This window comes from Notolepis coatsorum (genome assembly GCF_963971535.1).
Source record: "Notolepis coatsorum genome assembly, chromosome: 4".
Classification (NCBI taxonomy): Eukaryota; Metazoa; Chordata; class Actinopteri; order Aulopiformes; family Paralepididae; genus Notolepis; species Notolepis coatsorum.
The window spans coordinates 136,837,370-136,855,817 of record NC_140168.1 but is presented as its reverse complement, the minus strand read 5'-3'; the positions used below and the strand labels follow the sequence as shown (position 1 = coordinate 136,855,817).

The 18,448-nt window shown below is 44.1% G+C and overlaps 1 protein-coding gene across 1 annotated transcript in view; it reads right to left on the bottom strand.

Moving 5' to 3' along the window:
- LOC311227867 (caspase activity and apoptosis inhibitor 1-like) overlaps positions 1–18,448 on the bottom strand; it is a 111,252-nt gene that overhangs the window by 18,278 nt on the left and 74,526 nt on the right. Inside the window, exon 5 of the mRNA XM_084313712.1 lies at positions 16,751–16,815. Coding sequence (XP_084169838.1) covers positions 16,751–16,815 — 65 coding nt within the window. The remainder of the gene's footprint in view (positions 1–16,750; positions 16,816–18,448) is intronic.

Sequence of the window (18,448 nt, the reverse complement as noted above, 5' to 3'; positions counted from 1 at the left end):
CGGCCTAACCCCGGGCGCTTCATCCCCAAGCTGACGGAGTAGGAGGATGTAGAAGCCTATCTCCTAGCGTTTGAGCGCACCACCGGCCGGGAGGGCTGGCCAGAGGACGACTGGGGGGACTGCTGGCCCCCTTCCTGTCGGGTAATGCGCAAAAGGCCTACCAGGACCTGCCACCGGAGCAAGCCGCAAACTACACTCGGCTAAAGCAGGAGATTTTGTCCCGTTACGGCCATAGTCTGCAGTCCCGTGCGCAGCGGTTCCATGACTGGGTGTATGACGCACAGGCCTCCCCGCGCTCCCAGATGCACGACCTAGTCTGCATAAGCCGAGCCTGGCTAATGACCGACCCCGGAGGGCCCACGGTCTTGGAACGGATTGTTATGGACCGCTTTGTCAGAGCCCTCCCTTATGACACGAAGAAGCAGGCGAGTCAGGCGGACCCCCGCTCCGTGGAGCAGCTAGTGAATATCGTGGAGGCCCACCAGGTAACGCGGGACTTACTCAAAGGGGGGCGAGGGGAAAAGCCAGAGCGGCTAAGAACGAGGAGGGGTCCCGACGAGCCCAGCCCAAGGGGCCGGGTAGGGAACGCAGGTGATCCCGAACTACCCCGAAGAAGACCGCTGTTCGACCAGGACCAAAGACGCTGCTATGACTGCGGCGAGCCAGGGCATCTCTCATGGAACTGCCCAGGCCGGGATGTGTCCATGCCATCGGCGGCAGCTTCAGACCCCCGCGGAAAGACGTGCAATTATGGCGCAGCCTGTTGGGCCCATAAGGAAACATCAGCGACACTTTTACCCGTGCGCGTCAACAACGAAGATGCAGTAGCGCTCCTGGACTCGGGTAGTGTCATAACGCTGGTTCAGCCCCATTTGGCACACTGCGACGCAGAGGCTCCGCAAGTGTCAGTGTCCTGTGTGCACGGGGACACAAAGTTGTATCCCACAGCGCAGATCACCCTGACAACCACCAAGGGGGTCTGCTCGATGACAGCCGGCGTGATACCCAACCTGCCGGTAGCGCTGCTGATTGGTCGAGACTGCCCCCTGTATCGCCAGCTGCTCAGCCGTCATCTCCCCGCGCACCCCACCCTCCACGGGTAAACCGAGGAAGAGGAAAGGATTACGTCAGCCGAAGGTGTGTGCTCTGAATGTAACGGGGAGTGAGACTGAGACGGCATCCAATGTGGGTGACGACGCGCCGGAGCCCCTGAATATAACGGGGAGTGAGACGGAGACGGCATCAGGTGTGGGTGACGACGCGCCGGCGCCCCAAGCGGACCCCGAGACGGATAGCAGTGACGAGGACCCATTTGCAGAGTTCCCCCAGGCGGACGAGGTGGGGAGGGACCCGGCGGTCAGTTCGGAACGGCCCAGCTGGAAAACCCAAACCTAACGCAGGCCCGGGCGAATATCAAAACCGTAGATGGAAATCCAGTGGAGGGGGTGAGTAACCTGTCATATCCTCACTTTGCAATAAAAAGACAACTGCTGTACCAAGTCGTAAAAAAGAATGATGAGGTTAAAGATCTATTGCTGGTGCCGAAATTCTTTATTCCCACTGTACTCCAGCTAGCGCATTCACATATCCTCGGAGCGCACATGGGTGTGGACAAAACCATGGAGCGCATAAAGGCGCGTTTCCATTGGCCGGGCATGAAGAGAGCAGTAGAGGACTACTGCAGGAGCTGCCCAGAGTGTCAACGCGCAGCACCAAAGGTACACTATAAAAATCCTCTGATCCCACTGCCCATCATTGAGACCCCATTCTCAAGAATTGCCCTCGACGTGGTGGGCCCTCTAGTCAAATTGTCCCGAGGCCACCAGTATATACTGGTAATCATAGATTATGCAACACGTTACCCCGAAGCCATCCCGTTACGCACGGTGACGGCCAAAATTGTGGCACGGGAGCTCTTTCATTTGTTTAGTTGGGTGGGAATTGCCGACTCCATTCTCACTGATCAGGGCTCGTGCTTTATGTCGCGGGTCATGAAAGAAATGTGCAAACTAATGAAAGTGGAACAGCTGCGAACCTCCATATACCATCCACAGACGGATGGGCTGTGCGAACGCTTCAACAAAACACTGAAAAGCATGCTAAGAAAGGTGATGGAGAAGGATGGGAAGAATTGGGATCAGTTGTTGCCCTTTCTGATGTTCTCTGTGCGTGAGGTCCCACAGGCTTCCACTGGCTTCTCGCCGTTTGAGCTGCTCTACGCCCGCAAGCCGCGGGGTCTCCTGGACATCGCAAAGGAGATTTGGGAGGAACAGCCATCGCCCCACCGGTCTCTCAGAGCATGTGCAGGTAATGAGAGACAGGATGAAGGCGCTCTGGCCAGTGGTGAGAGAACATATGCAACAGGCCCAAGACGCACAGAAGCGCATTTATGACCGGGGCGCACAGCCACGGGAGTTTAATGTGGGGGACCGGGTCCTCGTACTGGTTCCGACAGCAGAGTGCAAATTCCTAGCCAAATGGCAGGGACCCGACATAATCGAAAAAGTGGGTCCCGTCAACTACAAGGTCCACCAGCCCGACCGTAGGAAGCATCGACAGTTATACCATGTTAACCTGTTGAAGAAATGGCATGCCCGGGATGTGTTGCTCTCGCCCCCCCCTCTCCCCCCTTTTGCGCAGCAGGTGGCAGAGGCGGCCGATGTTCCCATCGGGGAACAGTTGTCCCCGACCCAACGGCAGGAGCTTCGGGAGCTGGTCCAACAGAACCGGGACGTGTTTTCGGCCACGCCGGGCCGCACCACATTGGCCCAGCACCACATCATTACCAGCCCGGGAGACAAGGTAAAGCTGAAGCCCTATCGTATCCCAGAGGCAAAAAGAGAGGCCGTAAGAAGAGAAGTGCGGGTCATGCTGGAGATGGGAATGATTGAGGAGTCTCATAGCGGGTGGTCCAGTCCTATTGTTTTAGTACCGAAACCCGACTCAACAACCAGGTTCTGCAATGATTTCAGGAAGCTTAATGACATTTCAAAGTTTGACGCCTATCCCATGCCTAGAGTGGATGAGCTCATTGATAGACTGGGCCAGGCCAGGTTTATCACAACACTAGATATAACGAAGGGTTATTGGCAAGTCCCTCTGGCCCCCGCCTCGAGGGAGAAGACGGCTTTCTCCACCCCAGACGGGCTGTTTCACTATAAAGTTCTCCCGTTTGGCCTGCATGGGGCGCCATCTACCTTTCAGAGGCTGATGGACAGAGTACTACGGCCCCATCGGGATTATGCAGCCGCATATCTCGATGACATTATCATTCATTCATCAGATTGGGACTCCCACCTTCAAAAGGTGAGAGCGGTGTTGGGTGCCCTCCGGGAGGCGGGTCTCACCGCCAACCCAAAGAAATGCAGGCTGGGACTAGAAGAGGCAGAGTACCTGGGGTTCACAATAGGCCGGGGCAATGTAAAACCGCAGAAGAGGAAAATTGATGCGATAAGGGAGTGGCCTCGCCCTTTAACCAAGAAGCAGGTCAGGACATTTAATTGGCTAGCGAGCTATTATAGGAGGTTTATCCCTAACTTCGCTGCTCGCGCTGCTCCCCTCACAGATCTGACCCAGGCGCGGCGGCCGTTCACGGTGAAGTGGACACCGGAGGCGGAGGCGGCGTTCGAGGACCTCAAGGCGGCCCTCTGTTCGGGACCGGTGCTGGTCTCCCCGAACTTCGACAAGGAGATGACGGTACAGACAGATGCATCAGAGGTGGGACTGGGAGCGGTCCTCTCCCAGCAACTGGAGGGTGAGGAACATCCAATCTTATATGTGAGCAGGAAGCTGCTGCCACACGAGCGCAACTATTCTGCGGTGGAGCGCCAAGGTCTGGCAATTAAGTGGGCACTGGAGACGCTCCGTTATTATCTGCTGGGGAGGCGCTTCACGCTGGTGACGGATCACGCCCCCCTCGTCTGGATGGCCAAGACAAAGGGGACCAATGCCAGGGTGACTCGATGGTTTCTGGAGTTGCAATCGTTTAACTTTTCTGTCATCCACAGGACCGGGGTGGCGCATGGCAACGCAGACGCCCTCTCCAGGAAGGATGCCTGTTGGGCGTCGGACGCTCTTCCCCGACGGTCGGAGCTGGAGGGGGGGTACTGTGGCAACCACAAGCCACCCCTGGGCTTGGTGATTGATGGGCGCTACGTGGCGACCCAATGGCTGGGCGCTGCCCATGTTTGGGCGTCCGCTTCCGGACGCACCTGTCACTAGAGACCCATCAGGAGTGATTATGTGATTATCGAATCACGGCGCGGTGCGCCTGTTGGGGAGGGGGGACTTAATGGAGCCGAGGAGCCTCCTCTCAGTCCCCTGTAGCAGCGCAAGGCGAGAGGCCACAGAGCGGAGACGCCGCCCGGCCGACAGATTACCGCCAGCAAGCGATCATTATTTAAATAGAAAATAAAGAGTATGATTTTGGGAACTGCAACCTGTCTGTGTGTTGTTTATTCTGCCACCCCTACACCTGGAATTGCCACAGTAGCCATAATAGCGAAGACAAGTTTTAATATTAAACTGTTAGATGTGTGATCTGATGCAAATGGTCGAATCACTATTGCTAAAATAGAATGCTCTAACCGGAAAATTGCGCTGATTTCTGCATACGCCCCTAATTTGTATGACGCTAACTTTTATGCTGTACTAACTTCAGCTATGTTGAAACTACCTGATTACTCTTTAATAGTAGGAGCTGATTTTAATGCAGTTTGGGATCCATTGATCGATAGATCCAATCACGTGGAAAACTCTGATCAGAAGCAAGCTTTTTTTTATTTATTTTTTTTGAATACTTTATTTTGACACAAATCGTAGGACAAAAACATTTAAAAGACAAGACAATAACAGTGTCAACAACGCTGGTCAAAAATGGATAAAACACAATAAAGCCAAGGCTTGTTTCCATTGTGGTCCATACATGGAACATAAAAAGGCACAGAAACACAAATGGACATGTACACAAGACAGGACACATCCTAAAAATGTGTATAAAAACACCTAACAACTCATACAGTTAACTAATGTTAAAAGAAAATCCGCAAACGCTTAAAAGCAACTCATGATAAAAGAAATAAAAGCCAAGTTATGATAAAAGAGATAAAACACATTTTAAGACCAATTTGAGTTGCTGCTGAGCCATGTTTTTAGGGCGGATTTAAATCCGAGAGGGGAGTTCAGGAGTTTTATGAATGTTGGCAGGGCATTCCACATTACCGTAGCCGAGTAAAAAAAATGCATCTTTCCCCATGCATGTCCTGACTCTCGGCGGGACCAGGTCCGTGGGGCTTCCTCTTGTGGCGTGTTTGTGGACATCTCCTACTTTATTAAAATAATTTACTAGGTACTTGGGGACCGTTTCTTTCAGTACTTTAAAAACCAGTAGCATTTTAAGCTGGTGTACCCTTTCTTCAACCCTAAGCCATCCCAGACTGCTAAAGTGGGCTGGCGTTAGGTGAGTCCTAAAGTGAAGGTTGTGCAGGAGTCTCACTAGTTTGTTTTGGGAGGTCTGGAGCTTTGTCTTCATTTGTTTTGATATGTTGCTGTACCATGAAGTGCAAGCATAGTCAAAGTGACATTGGATGAGGGCTCCAGCTAGGGTCCTCAGAGCGTTTCTATTTATGAACGAGGAAATTCTAAATAAAAATTTGGTTTTTTGATTGACCTTAGTAATAACTTTTTGTGCCATTTTTTCGTTAGAAAGTTTGTTATTTAAAATAAAGCCCAGGTAGGTGACCTCCTCTTTATCCTCAATAATGTTTTCACCTACGCTAATTTTAAAACCCTGGGATTTCTTTAGGTTGGCGTTTGACCCAAAGAGTATGGCCTCTGTTTTTCCCAGATGTAGAGACAATTTATTGTCACTGAGCCAAGAGCAGATCTTTTTCATTTCACTGCTCAGGACACTTTCCACTTTAGACTTATCCCTGTCAGAGACCAGGAGTGCAGAGTCGTCAGCAAACAGGAACAGGTTGCAATCGCATGCCGATTTCATGTAATTAATATATATTAAAAACAGTTGAGGCCCAACAGCCCTACAGGCCTGGTCTAAGGACACAGGGGTAATTGATATGTGGCGTTCGCTCAACCCATCCGCGAGGGATTACTCCTTCTTCTCATCGAGACATAAGACCTCTTCCAGAATTGATTATGTTTTTTCTTCCCCACATCTCTTTGATAGCTTTGATGTTGACTTATTGCCCATAGCACTTTCAGACCACAAAGGTATCCTCCTCAAAGGTTCACTCAGTAAAATAACATCCCATGCCCCTAGATGGCGTTTTAACTCAACACTTCTGAAAAACGGAGAGTTTAACTTGCAATTTAAAGAGAAGCTCGCTGAATTCCTACATTTTAAGGACCCCAGAATTCTATGGAATTCTGTTAAGGGTTTTATCAGAAGTAACACTACTCTTTTTGCATCTAATCTCCGCAAGGGACGTCTCTCCAAGCTAGAGGAACTGGAAAAGCTTCAAGCCATGTTGATCTCTTCCTTGCAGCACAACTACTCTAGTCGACTGGAGCTTCAAATTAAGGTAGTGAAAAAAAGAGATTAACTCCATTTTAAGACAACAATCTGAATTTCAGATGCACAGAACAAGACAGCACTACTACTTTCACGCCTCCAGGCCTAGTCACTTACTAGCTATGAAGATACGTGCCAGTGAGCAATTTGCGGATATCCCTTCCATTAAGAACCAACAGGGGGAGGTAACCACCAACCCCAAAAAGATTAATGAGACATTTCGCTCTTTTTATTCCAACCTGTACAAGTCAGAGGTGGTCTTTGATCATACCAAGCTGGAGGATTTTCTTGATCAAATCAACCTACCACAGATCTCAGAAGATAGTGCTAGGTTGTTAGCTGCACCTATCATGCTGGTTGAACTTAGAGAGGCGATTGCGGATATGCAACGGGGCAAGGCTCCCGGATGGGACGGCATTCCACCGGAACTCTATCTTGCATTCTGGGATTTACTCTGTCCCTTATTACTCTCAATGATCTTACACTCAATCAAAGAGGGCAATTTTTCTAGAGATGTCAATATGGCACTTATATCTGTTTTACTCAAGAAGGATAAGGACCCCACCGAATGTGGCAGCTCCTCGGAGCCGATCTTAAGCTATATGCCAAGGTTCTAGCCACCAGACTTCAAAAGCACATGACATCTCTAGTTCACCCTGATCAGACCGGCTTCATAAGAGGCCGCCTGGTTACTGACAACATCAGACGGTTACTGCACGTGATTAATGCCAGCAAGGATATTGCAGCCCCTACAGCGGTCATGTCCTTGGACGCAATGAAAGCATTTGACAGATTGGAGTGGTCTTACTTATGGGCAGTTCTCAGAAGGATGGTGATGGTTTCATTCATATAATCAAAGTTCTATACACTGAGCCTTCGGCCATGATCTTAACGGGAAAGTTCTGTTCCCACTCTTCTCTGTCTCGCGCTCTTCTAGACAGGGTTGTCCTCTTAGTCCCGGACTCTTCGCTTTATCCCTCGAACCTCTAGCTCAATACATAAGACAATCCCAAATTATATCTCCTATTTCAATTCAGGGCACACATCACCATATTAGCTTATACGCAGATGATGTACTCCTGTTTATGCAAAATCCTCTCTACCTCATCTGCTCGGCGTGATAGATGAATTTGGCAGCCTGTCCGGCTTTAAGATCAACTGGCCAAAATCTGCTTTTCTTCCACTTAATGAGCCTGCGAAGGCTACCATCCTACCGGCAAACATACTTATGGTGGAGCACTTTAAATGTCTCGGGATTGAAATATTCCCTACTATTAGCCAGACGGTAAGGTATAATTACTCCAGCTTGGGTGACAGGATTACGAATGACAAATAAAAAAATTCATTACAGGCCTGTGCATCAATAATTAAAATGAATATCTTACCCAGAATTAACTTTATCAGCTCCATGCTGCTGTTACCTCCTCCTGTTGGTTACTGGCAGAAATTGCACTCTGCCTCGTATAAATTCGTTTGGAACAATAAACGCCCGCGCTTGAAGAGATCAACTGCCCAAAGGAGTAAACTCGATGGGGGCTTAGCATTTCCAGACTTTAAATATTATTTTCAAGCTTTCTCTCTGAGACCTTTGATCACTTGGTTTGACGCTCAAGCAGCTGTATCTTGGCGAACATTGGAGGAGAAGTTGGTGTCCCCATATAGACTTCAGGATATTGTGTATACCAGTAGTAGGCAACCTTAGGCACGCGTGCCTGCATAGGCACGCAGGGGCATTTTCATAGGCACAGGGGGCAGCATTAAAAAAAAATATATATATATATATATTATACTTTTTTTTTTGCTTTGAAATATTATAGTGAAATATTTTGCACTGTTGTCGCATTTATCTTGTTGAAATCCTCCCACGGGTTCTTTTTACTACCACATATTTAATTGAGACCCTATATTTGTTTATTATTTCAATTTAGCTGGAAATACATTGCTACATCATTCAGTAACATTTGCAGAGCCTTATAACAAAAACATTATTACGGTCACCATTGTGACCAGTGGGATTAATCAACAAATTGTATTATTTATTTTTCTATTTCATTGAACATGTTAAAAGCCATTTTTTTTACTCAAAATGTGAGTATTACCAAGTCAACTTGTGTTCTTAAAACAATGACAATAAACATAGTTTTATTAGGTTGAAATAATGTGGTTGTGTACTTATTTTTCTGTAAACTTATTATGGATTGAAAACTGAAAACCTTAATGCACAGTAACTGAACTCAATATTTTTAAGTTCTGGTAACTTATTATTATAATTTTTTTTTACAGTGTAGTCTTGCGATCAATCAAAACTTATTTACACGATATACCTCACATTCACCCTCCATTCACATCCTGGTGTTCTACATTAGGCCTGTAGGTGGAGCTATGACAGCACACGTACAGTACACACACCGATGGTGTGTGATGTGTCCAAAAATGAATGGGCAAATGTGAGTGAAATGGTCGCACTGTATGCAGCTGTTTGTCTGCATTGCACCCCCCCCCCCCCCCCCCAACTCAGATTTAGGGTTGATACAACCATCATAATAATATTGTTAATAATAACAATAATGATGTAATAATGTAAAAATTATCATTAAAAAGACCCGATTATGAGAAAAAAAATTACGATGCATGGAATATTGTTGAGGCACACTAGTTACAACTATATTTCAAACAGGCACTCCATGTCAAAAAGGTTGCTGACCCCTGGTGTATACCAACATATCAATTAAACAATGTAAATTAAGATTTGGCCCTCTAATCACACATGTGATCCAAACTTGGCGTGACACTCAGAAAGTGGGTACAAACCGCCATCAATGGCACACGCATTCCCCTCTATTTAATAACAATCTTCTCCTTATTGGACAACAACCTATTAGGTACCCTAGATGGGAAAAGAAAGGCATCCACACATTGGGGGATATCTTCGATAACTCTGGTCTCCACTCTTTCCAGGATATATCCAACGGATATGATCTCCCCGGAACCTCCTTTTTCTTTTATTTACAAATAAGAGCAGCTCTGAAGGCTCATGGCGTGCCATGGGACGCTCCACTAGTGCATCACCACTTTCACAAATTCTTTTATGACAAAGAGACATCGAGAGGCTTCGTTTCTGACTTCTATCGCCATTTACTCATGACCTCGTATAAAGAGCTCCCCTGGATACGATTTGGAGAAAGGATGTCCTGGAGTTGGATGTAGATTTTGATTGGGATGCAGTCTGGGAAAATGTTCGGTTATCCTCACACAACCCAGATCACCAACAGATTCATCTAAATTTTATTCACAGGACTTATTTAACCCCTAGACCAGGGGTGGCCAACCAGTCAGAGACTAAGAGCCACAAAAAAATGACTGTGGTACCACAAAGAGCCACACCATATACCAGCGTTTCTCAACCTTTTTTTTCAGTCACGGCACCCTTCATGTGTTTATAGGTCTCACCCTCTGGCCTCTGAAGTTGCTAATGTCTTTTTTATTTGGGCCTCACAGGGTTAAAAGTACCCTGTGAGACCCACGGTTGCAAAATTACAAAATCACTTTTAGCCATTTAAAAAAACAATGTTTATTTAAAAAATTTTAAAGGGGAACTATTTTACTATTTCTTTCACTATTTGGGCACTTTTACACAATTCCTGTGAGTCTATGGAACACCTAGGTTTTTTTCAAAAAAAATGCATTGTTTTGTATTTCTAATCAAGTACTAAAAACCGCATTTTTCTACCTCAAGATCTTAAGCCGTTTTGAGGCTGGGCTCCAACCACTGTGTGGCCTGGTGCCAACTGCCACATCAACTGCCACATTATTATGCAGCTGAGAAATCTCTGACATCACAGATATGCACATTTTCAGATGACTCAGTTCAGTGAGGGTGAATATTGTGAGAGGAGAATTGGAAGAATTCGCCAATATGAGAATTAGAGACATATATCCTATTAATATAAGTCCACATAGCTAAGAAACAATGGTAAACACTGAAAAAAGCCATTTATAAGATAGTTCCCCTTTAAGCACATGTATAGTCAATTGGTCCTGTTGTTCAGCCTCACAATGCTATTTGATAGTAAATGTGTTTATATGTCCCACCCTCTGGCCTCTGAAGTTGCTAATTTCTTTTTAATTTGGGCCTCACAGGGTTAACCTCTTAAGCCCGAGATATACAGTAAAAGTGTATATTTTTAGCATTATGTTTGTTTACCAATTATTTTAACTGTTATTAGTGAAATATAAGATTATAGAAATCTTAGGGCATTGAGTCGGAAACCGGCGCATATTGACAGGAGGAAGTGGCACAGCCAAAAGTGAGTGTAGTCTTTTGAAGGAAGAGACTCAGGGCTTTCAAATTTCGAAAAACTACCCTACCCAGCTCACACCAGCCCCTGTCAATCATCTGACTTCTGGATTTACTTTTTAATTTCTCGTATTTTTTGGGATTATCTCCCACAAACCTGAACGTTATTGCCATAAAACAGAACGCAGTTCGTTTCTCTACCTTTCTGTGAACGTCTTGCAAAAAACGGTGTTGCAATATGATGAAAAATGGTGGAGAAATTTACATTATAAAAAAGATGGCAGAATTCAGTACTGTATCTACAAAACCTTCTGTTTAATCATCTTCCCTTTATTCATTTGCTTAGATTTTTCAGGTCTGGTCAATTTTAGCATGGTGTTATTTACAGTCAAAGCTAATTTTTTTTTTAAATAGAATTGATATTCTCCTTTGGTTCATTACAATTTACTCAAGCCTAGTAACAGACACACTATTTCTGACACTGATCCATATATGTCCCTAGATTCAGATACCAAGAACATGCAAATGGACCATTAAAAAAAAATTGTAAATGTTTATTCTACGTCCTTATGGAATGAGTGACATACAAAAAAAAAAAGTAAAAAAAAAATTAAAAAAAATATTTTTTTTTTATTTTTTTTTATGGATGGAAGAGCCGCACATTGACGGGCAAAGAGCCGCATGCGGCTCGCGAGCCGCAGGTTGGCCACCCCTGCCCTAGACGATTGAATTCAATGGGTCTCAGACCTGACTCTCTATGTACCTTGTGCCCAAATGGCGCCACAGGTACATTTATGCATATGTACTGGGAATGCCCTCCTGTTGTGATTTTTTGGGAAAATTTTACATATCAGCTCTCAGACATTTTCTCTCTAACCATACCTGTATCTCCTTCTGTATTATTATTGAATGATCTCTCTAAATTACCGACCTCTATACAGGTGAAAAAACTAATTTTGGCCGGCCTCACAGCCGCAAAAAAATTTATTGCCTCACGCTGGTTTCACCCAGACAGACTCTGTCCAAAGGTATGGTTTCTCACCTACCTTGACGTGATCTATTTGGAGATATCCACGGCACGTGTTATAGGGGTTAGGGAATCTGATTCGCAATTTGGTTGGCTGCAGTGGCAAAGTTGAGGGAACGCATATAAGTTTGGACATTTTTGTTTTGATTCTTGTATTGATTCTTGTTTTTTGCTGAGTGATGTATTGTGAGTGTGACTCATGTTGAGGTCCTGGGGTGAGCGGGGGGGGAGAGAACGAGCGAGTGTCCATGTAGGATGATCACTGTACAGTTTGTATCAGTTGTTGTCTTGTCATGTGGTGTTGAGTTATTGTCTTGGGAAGTCTTTTTATGTATTGTTGTTATTGTATTGTGATATGTTTTGTTTCATGTTGGAAAAATAAAAATAAAATAAAAATATTTGATAAAAAAAAAAAAAGGACATGTGCAGCAGACATGTCGACGAAGAAGTCATCAGACGTGTGGTTACACTTTAAAATATGCAAAGACAATGCCCAAAAAGCAGAGTGCCAGATATGCCAGAAGAAAATGGCATATCACAACTCTACAACAACTTTGTCAAATCACCTAAAAAACGTAAGTATCGTTGTACACAACGGCGACGCCACACAAAACATTAACAAGGCTATGCCTATGCTGCTATGACTAATGGGTTACCAAGTTGGCTAATTTAATTGTAATCATCTGCTTTTGTAGGTGCATTGTCTGATATAATTATAAATTATAAATTAAATATAATTGTTTGCTTGATAGACGAAGGTTGCAACATAATTATGTAATGTCATGTCGTTGGCTGTGAGAGCAGCCCCACTGCACCCAGGCAGCGCAGCCGAGTGAAACCTTGTTGGCTGCGTCACAGTCACGAAAGGGGCTACTTAATTAATTAATCCAATCCACTTTATTTATAGAGCACATTTAAAAACAACAAAGTTTACCAAAGTGCTGTACAAGTCCCACAACATAAGATAAAAAAAAAAGCTTTGATTGCCAAAAAAAGCTTCAAAGGTTAGCCCTGAATCCATATCATTAATTTTTCCGACATCAAATGCGTAATTTCTTATCGTACAAATATTGTCATATTTATTTTAATTATGGTTAAGTAATTAATTCCAAGGAGGCCTGTAGCGTTAACATGAAGGAATCACTATGAGAACACAGTCTGTCAAGTTAATAAAATGTTCAATTAGTCAATCAATCATAAGTGTGCTCCTCAGCACTCTTAAATCTGCTCTCAGCCACGCTCAAATCTGATCTCAGGAACATTTGGGGACTTGCGCTACCAGCCGTAATATGTCTTAAATGGGCAGAAATCTGCCTAAGAGGACATTTTCGGTCGTAAATTCATTCGGGAATGAGACCCATTGATTGTGGTCACAGGCGAGTGATGTCACTAGAGCAATATGAAATCCGTTTTATTAATTTCCAAATTCCATTTTATTTTTTCCCAAATTCCGTTTTTTCCGTTTTAATATTTCAGAATTCTGTATTTTGCTTTTTATGCTCATTTTACCATCAGAAATAGTGTCTAATAAGTGGGAATGAATAAATGTCCACAATTGAATATGATATAACAGTCCATTTAATGTTTTTAAGTGCTGCAACTCAGAAATACAGTTCAATTTTACACAATACTTTTCAAATAATATTGTGACAAAATAAAAATACACATTTCAAGTGTAAACAATAGATACAGCTACTACTGACATTATCACAATGACAATGTCGGTAGCCTAGCTATATCTATTATATTGTGATGAAATATAGTAATGCATAATTTAGGCACCTTTAGTTTAGTTTATTTCGTTTATAAAGGGCAGTGTATAATGACAATCGTTTGCATTAAACAAATGGATGAGTGCACCAGATTTAGCAAGAAGCTATCATTTCCATCTATAGTCCTATGTACTGTAACATTTCATAGCTCAAGTTTCAAGTTTCTTTAATAGTTGTCATACAGAAGTACAGAATACTTTTATACAAAATGCTTCTTACTGTTACGCTCCAGAGACTGTGCAAGACAAGATAAGTATGAAATAAAATAACATAGTAAAATTAGAAGTAAAAAAAAAACGAGGTCACAGTGTTCAGTTTAGACATATGTACAATGTTCGATGCAGCTATTTAAGTTTATTTAGATTATAAAGGGTAGTGTATAATGACAATCGTTTGCATTAAACAAATGGATGAGTGCACCAGATTTAGCAAGAAGCTATCATTTCCATCTATAGTCCTATGTACTGTAACATTTCATAGCTATTTAAGTTTATTTAGATTATAAAGGGCAGTGTATAATGACAATCGTTTGCATTAAACAAATGGATGGGTGCACTAGATTTAGCAAGAAGCTATCATGTCCTAACGTTATAGCTATTTAATCACAATAGTGTCGCAAGTGTTTTTGTGGCTCCAGTCCACGGAACGTTGACATAATTTGCAAAACACCTTATCGCCGGAGGCATAAAAGTCATTAGGATACTGCTCTGCTCTGAATTGAGGGCTTATTGGGGAATTTCTTAGCTTCTTGACGATGTTAACACAGCAGCGAGACGCTTGGAGACTGCTGTGTTGTGTGTAACCCGCTCTAGCGTCCGCCTCCCCGGTCGCGTGTGCACCAAACGTTCCACCCAAAAACGGAATTTCAGTCCAGATTAGGCCAAATTCTGCAATATTCCACGTTTTGCAGTTGATTCCATTTTTATTGGTTAATTCCGCGATTCCGTCCGCGATTCCGTGAACGCGGATTTCATATGGCTCTAGATGTCACCACTAGACTAAGACACCCGCCCTGATACAAACACAGCTCTCAGCACTAGAGTAAGACACCCACCCTGATACAAACACAGCTCTCACCACTAGACTAAGACACCCACCCTGATACAAACAAAGCTCTCACCACTAGACTAAGACACCCACCCTGATACAAACACAGCTCTCACCACTAGACTAAGACACCCACCCTGATACAAACACAGCTCTCACCACTAGACTAAGACACCCACCCTGATACAAACACAGCTCTCACCACTAGACTAAGACACCCACCCTGATACAAACACAGCTCTCACCACTAGACTAAGACACTCACCCACCCTGATACAAACACAGCTCGCACCACTAGACTAAGACACCCACCCACCCTGATACAAACACAGCTCTCACCACTAGACTAAGACACCCACCCTGATACTAACACAGCTCTCACCACTAGACTAAGACACCCACCCTGATACAAACACAGCTCTCACCACTAGACTAAGACAGCCACCCACCCTGATACAAACACATCTCTCACCACTAGACTAAGACGACACCCACCCACCCTGATATAAACACAGCTCTCACTACTAGACTAAGACACCCACCCTGATACAAACACAGCTCTCACCACTAGACTAAGACACCCACCCTGATACAAACACAGCTCTCACCACTAGACTAAGACACCCACCGTGATACAAACACAGCTCTCACCACTAGACTAAGACACCCACCCTGATACAAACACAGCTCTCACCACTAGACTAAGACACCCACCCTGATACAAACACAGCTCTCACTACTAGACTAAGACACCCACCCTGATACAAACACAGCTCTCACCACTAGACTAAGACACCCACCCTGATACAAACACAGCTCTCACCACTAGACTAAGACACCCACCGTGATACAAACACAGCTCTCACCACTAGACTAAGACACCCACCCTGATACAAACACAGCTCTCACCACTAGACTAAGACACCCACCCTGATACAAACACAGCTCTCACCACTAGACTAAGACACCCACCCTGATACAAACACAGCTCTCACCACTAGACTAAGACACCCACCCTGATACAAACACAGCTCTCACCACTAGACTAAGACACTCACCCACCCTGATACAAACACAGCTCGCACCACTAGACTAAGACACCCACCCACCCTGATACAAACACAGCTCTCACCACTAGACTAAGACACCCACCCTGATACTAACACAGCTCTCACCACTAGACTAAGACACTCACCCACCCTGATACAAACACAGCTCGCACCACTAGACTAAGACACCCACCCACCCTGATACAAACACAGCTCTCACCACTAGACTAAGACACCCACCCTGATACTAACACAGCTCTCACCACTAGACTAAGACACCCACCCTGATACAAACACAGCTCTCACCACTAGACTAAGACAGCCACCCACCCTGATACAAACACATCTCTCACCACTAGACTAAGACGACACCCACCCACCCTGATATAAACACAGCTCTCACTACTAGACTAAGACACCCACCCTGATACAAACACAGCTCTCACCACTAGACTAAGACACCCACCCTGATACAAACACAGCTCTCACCACTAGACTAAGACACCCACCGTGATACAAACACAGCTCTCACCACTAGACTAAGACACCCACCCTGATACAAACACAGCTCTCACCACTAGACTAAGACACCCACCCTGATACAAACACAGCTCTCACTACTAGACTAAGACACCCACCCTGATACAAACACAGCTCTCACCACTAGACTAAGACACCCACCGTGATACAAACACAGCTCTCACCACTAGACTAAGACACCCACCGTGATACAAACACAGCTCTCACCACTAGACTAAGACACCCACCCTGATACAAACACAGCTCTCACCACTAGACTAAGACCCTGATACAAACACAGCTCTCACCAATAGACTAAGACACCCACCTGATACAAACACAGCTCTCACCACTAGACTAAGACACCCACCCACCCCGATACTAACACAGCTCTCACCACTAGACTAAGACACCCACCCTGATACTAACACAGCAATAATATGATGATAGAAAGTTAGGGTTAGTTTAAGATAACAGTGTGGTTAAGGTTAGGGTTAAGGTAATGGTTACCTTGTTTAGCGTCCTCTGGTTTAGTTTCCTTGAGGGACGATGTAGAGTCCACGTTGTTGTCTTGCCTTGAGGACAGAAAGAGAACAGTGTATCAAGACTTCGATAACGTCAACACTACGGATGGGAATCCATGCCATTTTATTGATACCGATGCAGATTCTGCTTATCGGTCTGCTTCTTTATCGATCCCCTTATTGATTCTGGATACATTTTCTGCGTGGGGGGAAAGTAGGCCAACACGGAAACAGTTACAGCCTGAGAGAAAGCTGTAACTAGTCTGTCTGACATCATCAAGAATGGATGAAATTACAGGATATTTGAGCTTAATATGTACAATGATACAGGTATAAAGACACTATGGTAGTAAGTCGTACTGGCCAGCAGCGCAACTAGTAAGAGTAGGTAAGGGATATGTACAGATATAGATATAGTATCTATAGATATGTAAAATAAAATTATATGCAGGTTGTACAGACAGATATATGGTAAGAGTATATATATGGTATATACAATGGCATGCACATTTCTTGATTGTGATTGGCTGAAACAGTCAAGTTAGATGTTGTTATTTCGTATAACACACTCCACGTGACCCCAGATCCCTCCCACAGCCGTATAACTTAATTTTTTCTGTCTGAATGAATCCGCCATAGATAGACAAATGGAAGTATGAATAGCTTTTGAACAAATCCTCCAAAAAAGATACAGTCAACTAGGGCTGGGCGATATGGCCTAAATATGATATCACGATATTTTCTGACCTTTCGGCGATACACGATACACATCACAATGTTTTTCTTTTTTTCCCCAAACAATTCATTATGAGGCTTACCAAGACAGTATTTGAGTTTGCAAGCTAACATTAAAGACAAAATACCCATGCATTTAGCATTTTTATATTATATATTAGATTTAGATTATTGGATTATTAGATTATATATTGCATATATTTAGCAATGAGATATTATATGATTTAGATATGAAATATGATGAATTGAAAATGGGGGACCCTGATGTAAACAAGACAAAAGTCTTTCTCTGGTCTGCATCCCCTTAACAATTGTATGTATTTCATCAACCAAGTCTACCGTTGGAAATCCAACCACTCCAAGCGCTCAGATGTGAAAAAAGCACCCCCCATCGTCTCCCAGATGGTAATTCACCCTTTTGGATTGAACTCAATGAAAATGAATGAGAAAAAAAATCCCTGACTCCACATTTTACTTCTCACTCACGCAGCCGGGGTTGATCAGCTCCACTAGTGAGCCTCAGAGCAGCGGAGATTATGTGTTTTTACAGTATACACTGTGAATCTATAAAAAGATCGATTTTTTCGAATGGCGATCAGGAATTGGAATAATCCATTTGGATACCATCTGATCTCGGGTAAGGAATCTATGTTACCAGTATTAGGATAATCAGACTAGTTTTCACAGAGATATAAGCTTTTATGTGATTATGTGATATTGCTGTTTCACTGTGCGAGCGGTCAGGAAATAGGAGAATCGATTTTCAACTCGCGGCACGAGCGTGCATGCGCACACATACTATCGATAATCTAGCATTTATTTGAAAACGATTCATAAATAGGCCGAACAATGACAACGTTCTAGAATATGCCAGTAAAAGGTGATTATCATGGAATGTGTTATATTTTCCGTGAAAACAAGTGATTTTCAAAATGCTAGAAAACGGAAA